At 42.4% G+C, this 7,211-nt stretch overlaps 1 protein-coding gene across 7 annotated transcripts in view; it reads right to left on the bottom strand.

The window, feature by feature from the left end:
* The window catches only part of WDR25 (WD repeat domain 25), a 62,345-nt gene that overhangs the window by 18,476 nt on the left and 36,658 nt on the right, over positions 1–7,211 (bottom strand). Inside the window, exon 3 of one of the 7 annotated variants that reach the window (XM_025191219.1) lies at positions 4,193–4,990. The exons of 5 other annotated variants lie outside the window; for them this stretch is intronic. In XM_025191219.1, coding sequence (XP_025047004.1) covers positions 4,955–4,990 — 36 coding nt within the window. In that variant the 3' untranslated portion in view covers positions 4,193–4,954. Of the gene's footprint in view, positions 1–4,192; positions 4,991–7,211 lie in introns of those variants that run through there. One more of the 7 variants, XM_025191218.1, reaches the window with a different exon arrangement.

Raw genomic sequence — 7,211 nt, 5'->3', positions numbered from 1 at the left:
CCCACCCACACCCAGCCAGTGGCAACAGTAGGCAGCAGGCCCTCAAGGGGCTGAAATAATTGCCCACCCCTGTACTAGAATCACCAAACAGCTCAAACCAGCTCTTTAAATGCCCAGCTATTTTACTAACGGATGGCATCATTTGTTTCTGTGAGGTAGATGCACATAACTGTGTTGCAATTTTCAATTTTAAGTTTCATTCTGGTAGCAAAAGTTCTCTGTCTTTCTTATGCTCTCTTGCCATATTTTAATGAAAGGAAAGGAGAAAGCAAAAACCTCTCTCATTCTTTTTCTCACCCTTGCCTGCTCACTTTCTCAACTGGAAAATGGAATTTAGTTCTCCCACAAATATAACGTTTTGAAAACGTCTGTCATACATTTTAAAAGTATAGGTTTAATATATTTTATCCAAAAAAATTATGAAAATTTTTGAGTTTTTTGTTAGTTCCTTCTACATTTTTTCATGAAATATATTTGGCTTTTTCAACTAACTCTACTCTTTTGTTTTGAAAGAAGGAATGATCCTCTTGCTTACTGAGATCAGTTTTTAACTACTGTCTTGAAATGATAAAGCACCATAGGTACTCCCCAAAAAAGCAAATTTTTTCTAGACTAACATGATGCTTCTTTTCTCTCACCCTTTATGAGATTGAGACTACCTGACTTTGGACTTTTGTCCATACCTGATCATTATTAACTGACTTTCGTTTGGAGAGTTGGAACCATTACACTGATTCAATCTGGCCACTGGAATCAGAGTTTAGATTTTACATGCATTGAGTGAGTGACCTGTATTACTGCTTAGTTCATATAAATTTAGGCTGCATAGCTGAGGCAAATTTTCTCAATGTAGAGTAGATGTTGCAGATATCAAAGCTGTTGGTGACAGTAGCCATTATTATTAAGTAGTCATCATCATCATCATCATTATTATTAACCAATTATATAATGCCATGGATTTATTCTAAAAAGGGATTTTCTATCAGGCTTTTGGAACCATTCAACTAGCAATACGTTTAAGAATAGCTAGGCTTCTTAACTCTAACTCAGAGTCGGAGGAACTGTACACTGATATGCATTCTGATAGATTCTGTTCATTATGTTCCTTTCCCTTTCCTCGTTGGAATGCAGTTAAAATGTCTACTTGCTTTGCAGTAGAATCTAGGGAACAATCCTTTGAAAACACAACAATGTTTTACAATAACCCATTGCTGAACCTATTTTTTCTCTCATAAACTAGTTCAGCTTACAGTATGATTCTTGGGCTCCTCTCGAAGTCAAGAGAAGTGCAGGCATTAAGACCCCGGCACAATTCATTTAATGGCACAATGGGATCTGTTTCCTGGTCCCAGCGATCACGCTTCCTGCCATGCCACACATGGATGGCAGGATGTGCGATTTTCAGCTGGGGGGATCAGATTCCAGTCACACCATTAATACTTGCCAGTGCAGTGGGAGTCTGGGATCATGATCCCGGGCTCCCCCTGCACCGAAAATTGGAAGCGGTGCATTCCCAGAGCTGAGATTGACAATCACTTCAATGTCAGTCTCAGCCCTGAGACTGCATCAGAGCTAGTTTGAGATTCTGGTGGGGTCCCAAGGCTGAGACTGACAATCAGCATATTGTCAGTTTCAGCCCCAGGACCACAGTCGAGCTAGTCTGAGACTCCAGTACAGTTCCAAGCTGATCATCAGCCTCATCCCCAGAATGACACCAAGGTCTCCAACCGGCACCCAGAACTCCACACAATGGGATGTCAGAAAACCATGCATGCAACTGGGCTGCACACATGATTTCTTAAGGCCCCAGCACACAAAGACCCCAGAATCAGGCAGCTGAAAGTCACAGCAGCCCCTTGGCTCTGCAGGGAACTTGTGGACCTCCTGCACCTAAAAAGAAAGACCTATAAAGGATGGAAGACTGGATTCACCCCAAAGAAGGAGTATTCTGCAGTGGTCCAGACCTGTAGGGAACGAACCAGAAAAGCCAAGGCTGCAACTGAACTCCAACTGGCTACACATATCAAAGACAATAAAAAGTCCTTTTTTAGATAGGTGAGGAGCCAGAGGAAACGCAAGGGTAACACTAGACCCATGCTAAACCAGATGGGACAACTGACAACCGACGCCCAGGAAAAAGCCAACCTGCTTAACGGGTATTTTGTGTTGGTTTTTCACCAGCCCCAAGGGACAGCCCTACTCAGTATGGCACGGGATGGCCAGGGTTACCCTTCATCAATGTAGACCATGTGAAGGAACACCTTGACAGGCTGGACACCTTCAAATCAGCTGGCCCAGACAGTTTACACCCCAGGGTATTTAAGGAGCTGGCAGGCATCATAGCTCAGCCACTAGCACAGATCTTCGAGAACTCATGATGCTCAGGTGAAGTGCTCGAAGACTGGAAGAAGGCCAATGTGGTGCCTATCTTCAAGAAAGGGGGAAAGTAGATCCAGGGAACTACAAGCCTATCAGCCTGACCTCTATCTTAGGGAAGATTTTGGAAAAAATTATCAGAGACCATTCTTGACAAACTGGCTGATGGCAACATCCTGAGGGATAGCCAGCATGGGTCTGTTATGAGTAGGTCTTGCCTGACCAATCTCATCTCCTTCTATGACCAGGTGATATATCACCTGGACAAGGGAGAAGAGATTAACCTCATATATCTTGATTTTAAAAAAGCCTTTGATAAGGTGTCCCATGATCATCTCACGGAAAAATTGGCCAACTGCAGCTTCGGCTACATCACAGTCCAATGGCTGGGAAATTGGCTCCCTGACCCACACTGTTGCCCATGGTGCGGGATGGGGCAGTAGCACAGTTTCAGGATGGGGCAGTAGCACATGTTGCTGTCCAATCCTTTGACCCATGCTGCTACCCCATGCCCCACCTAATTTCTGACCTGCACTGCTGCCCATTCCCCACCCAGTCTCTGACCCTCCCAATCCCTGACTCCCCACACTGCTGCATAATCCCTGCCCTAATCTCAAAGTCCGGGAGAAGGCAGGGTTTGAAATACAGGGGGGGGTAAGGTTGGGGGGGGGGCTCAGGCCTCCCAAAGAGACAAGAGCCCCCCAAGCCCCCTCCCATTAGAGATACCTCCCATGAGAGCCCCCCCATAAGAGATAAGAGCCCTGGCCTGCACCGTGCCTTTCTAAGCAACTCAGGCAGTGGCTCCTTCCAGCTTCTGGCTGCCACCACCACAGACCTCCCCTTAAGAGTCTGAATGTAATTTGTACCCTGAGGAAAGGGGTGCTGCTGCCGCATCCCCACCTGATCCCTGACCCTATGCCTGGCCCTTGACCTACACTCAGTCCGCTGCTGAGGACTACATGGCTGCTGACTCCAAGCTGCAGCAGCAGCCCTGGCAGCTTCAGCTCAAGCTCCAGGCTAGGCCAAAGGCCCGAGGCCAGGGCAGAGTCTGAGAGCTGTTACTCAAATCCAAGATGAGGCATGTTTTTCCCCCATGCTGACTGACTGGAAAAAAAACCTTGCCTTTGATTTGAGTAAATATTGTATTTTGTGGAATAATTTTATGACTGGCTTCCCATTTTGTCATACCATGAAACACTTGAATGCGTGGCTGGGTTACTATTTAAGACACAGTTAAATAGTGTAACATCTACCAGGGGCCAAAGAGCCACAATCTGTTCCCTAGGTGCAATCTGTGTTTCATGTACCCCACATTGCTTCTAATTTACTAGTGCAGTTAGCCTGACTGATGTGGAAGGGGCACAAACGCAAATTCCACTCATTCCCTGTTTGTTTATATCCATATGCACAGAAAGGTACTAGTGCTTCAGGAATTACTTGAGTAACCAATTCAAAAGTATTAGCTGTCTCAAATTAACTGACAATCAATTAACTCAAGGCAAAAACTCTTGTATGCCATATTCCTGTATCATAGCCACACTAGCTAAAAAGGATTTGGTTGGTTTTGGGTTTGTTTGGGGTTTGGGGTTTTTTGGTTTGTTTGTTTTGGGGGGTTGTTTTTTTAACATGTTTTCTTTAATAGAAAGGAAGAAAAAAGTGAACAATCACAGAGGCTCCTCTTTCCTCGGAACTGCTACCCACAGTACAAGTAGCTGGAGTAGGGAAACAAAGTTGTGCCTAACATTTGCTTTTTCCTTCATGGTGGCCTGCACGATGAGGCATGTAGTCAGCCCCAAGCTAGCACTTTATGGATCAAGAGAGTTTTTAATTCAATCATTTTTATACAGCATTACAAAACTGTAGAACAATGGCTAAAACACAAACTTCAAATAAATATATACTGACATTATCTTAACAGCAGGAGAAAAAATACACTATGATAATACAATAGGTAATATAATGTCTTTTTCTATACATTTCCTTCTAAGCGTTTTAGCAATAATCTCCCCAGCAGCAGATACTTTTGGCAAGTCTTAACCGGCCAGAAAAAAAATATCTAAGCATCAGCTCTTGCATATAAGGGACAAAAAACCCACCCAAAAACAAGGGACAATAGGTCATTAACACATTCAAAAGAAAAGACCATAGACCATTGCAGAGTATTTTCCAGCAACACTAAGCTACTAACATCAATGACTCTATACTTTGAGCAAAAATTATTTTTAAAAAATTATGTCTCTGAAGAATTCCCACAATGTCAACACGTCTTTAGAATGCTCAGATTCATTCCTCTTGGAGATATTCAGTGTGTATACATGAAACAGAACCTTTCGTCTTTCTTTTTATTTGTTAATTCACCTTTTCACATTTAACTGATCTTTTTGATAGAAAGTATCTCAAATGATTACCAGACAACATTGAAAGGAGTACAAATACCTTATTTGGTAATTATGTTAATACAATTTGTATCTCATAATACCATTTCACTTGCCCAAAGAATCAATGCAGATTTCCTAATTTTTTTTACTCTTTCTCCTGGAAAGTAATCCAGATTTATCCAACAGTCTGCCACTTCAGGTCATTTTGATGATCTCATGACATTCTTCAACCTGGTCTGACGAACAGATATTATATGAACATAATGCTCATAAAATAAGCAGCTCAAGTTTTATGTATTCCACTACATTTCTACCATGCAATCAAGTAGTATACCACATTAAAAATTAAACATCAAATAGCCGTGCTCTACCTTAGCAAAAGAGCCACATTAATTTGATTGACTCTAAAGAAAAAAAATTGCCTTACTGGGGGGACTAATCTATATTTAACATGTTAAATACCTGCAGTATAGATGAGGCTTTTAAAGCCTAGAATCTGGTGTGATTTTGAACACATGTGGCTACCCTTCGCACTACTTTGGACAGCTTCCACCAATCATCCTTTCTATCTTTATCAATGCACAAGGGGCACTTGTTATTTCTAGTACTGAAATTCAAAGCACTTCAGTCTCCCCTCAATATTTTGAGAGCAGCCACATCAGGATTTTTTTTAAGAGGTAATAAATCTTTGTTTATAGATTTATCCACAAATCAGTTCCATCTCACAGTTTGCATAAGTGTACCCTATATATATCTAGAGAGAGAGATTATTGTTATTTTTATCATTTTAGCCTGGATGTATACAGGTGACTTCTCAAGTGATTTTTTTTTTTTTTTTTTTTTTTACTCAGGGCAGTGCGTGCCAGTACAGATCAGCTAACAAGAATTTCACATCTCTATTACAGAAAAGTGAAGGAAAAATGATGATCTAGTAATCATACATATTTAAAATGAATTAAAAATATCTACACTTTACAGTTAAGTTTAGAAATTAAATTAAAAGCTTGTGCGGATTATCATATTTTGCCACGTTAAAAAGGTAACATTATCAAGCTTCATTTTATAGCTCTTATAAAAGTTAAATTCTTTGCATCATGAGCCCTGGGAATTGAAATAGCACTTGGTGCTGAAGACCTAGTATCAGGTGAAATAAAAATGTATTTATAGTGCTGCCAAAAGGAAGAGACATTCATAAAACCCTAAATCACTGACAGTCCAGAATTATCTAGTAGATACTAACAGAACATCACTACAGGGAAATGTAATATTACCTGGAATTTACATAGACCATAATTCCTAGATTCATAGATTGTAGAGTCGGAAGGGACCACAATGGATCATCGTGTCCGACCCCCTACTCCTGGCAGGAAAGAGGACCAAGGTTAGATGATCCCAGCCAGGTGACTATCTAGCCTCCTCTTGAAGACCTCCAAGCTAGGTGGTAGCACCACCTCTCTTGAAAGCCCATTCCAGAACCTGGCCACCCTTACTGTGAAAAATTTCTTCCTAATATCTAACCTAAATCCACTCTCAACTAGTTTACACCTGTTATTCCTAGTCACTCCCTGGGGCGCCTTAGTAAACAGCACTTCCCCTATTCCCTGTTGACCTCCCCTAATAAATTTATAGGTGACCACAAGATCTCTTGTGAAGGCTGAAGAGATTCAGCTCTCTCAACCTCACCCCGTAGGGGCTATCATGAAGGCCACTAATCATGCGAGTGGCCTCCTCTGAACCCTCTCCAGATTCCCTGCACCCCTCTTGAAGTGCGGCGCCCAAAACTGAACACAGTGCTCCTACTACGGCCTGACCAGTGCCACGTAGAAGGGGAGCATCACCTCCTTTGATCTATTAGTCATGCACCTGCTAATGCACAACAAGGTGCAATTGGCCTTGTTGATGGCCTCATTACACTGCCAGCTTATGTTCATCTTGGAGTCAATTATGACTCCAAGATCCCTCTCTGCCTCCGAGCTGCGGAGAAGGACACTCCCCAACCTATAGGTGTGCTGGGGGTTCCTCCTTCCCAGGTGGAGTACCTTACATTTATCTTTATTAAATTGCATCCTAATGGGATTATCCAAATAAGCAAATTTGCACACATGCTGCACTGTTTGCAAGATTATGCACCGTCTTTTTACAAGGTCTGATGAGCATAATGTCATGAACTGTTATGTTCTGGGGGTTGTGGGGTGCCATGAGTGGTTCCTTGTGTTTATTTCACTGATACGGCATGTGTAGTTTCATTGAAAAGCCCATGTTATGCTATATCCATTTATGTTACTGTTATCACTGTACAGATGATGTTAGGCCAGGGGAGGGCAATTATTTCAGCTGGAAGGCCACTTAATGAGTTTTGAGGGCCTGTCGAGGACTACATCCTTCTCTGTCTCTCTCCAGCTCCCCATTCACCAGGAGCCCCAACACTGAGCTGCGGACCCAGGCAGGAGCTTCTGC

The sequence above is a fragment of the Alligator sinensis genome, unplaced genomic scaffold, assembly GCF_000455745.1.
Source record: "Alligator sinensis unplaced genomic scaffold, ASM45574v1 scaffold1385_1, whole genome shotgun sequence".
NCBI classification, from domain to species: domain Eukaryota; kingdom Metazoa; phylum Chordata; order Crocodylia; family Alligatoridae; genus Alligator; species Alligator sinensis.
This window is presented reverse-complemented; position numbering and strand designations above follow the sequence as displayed.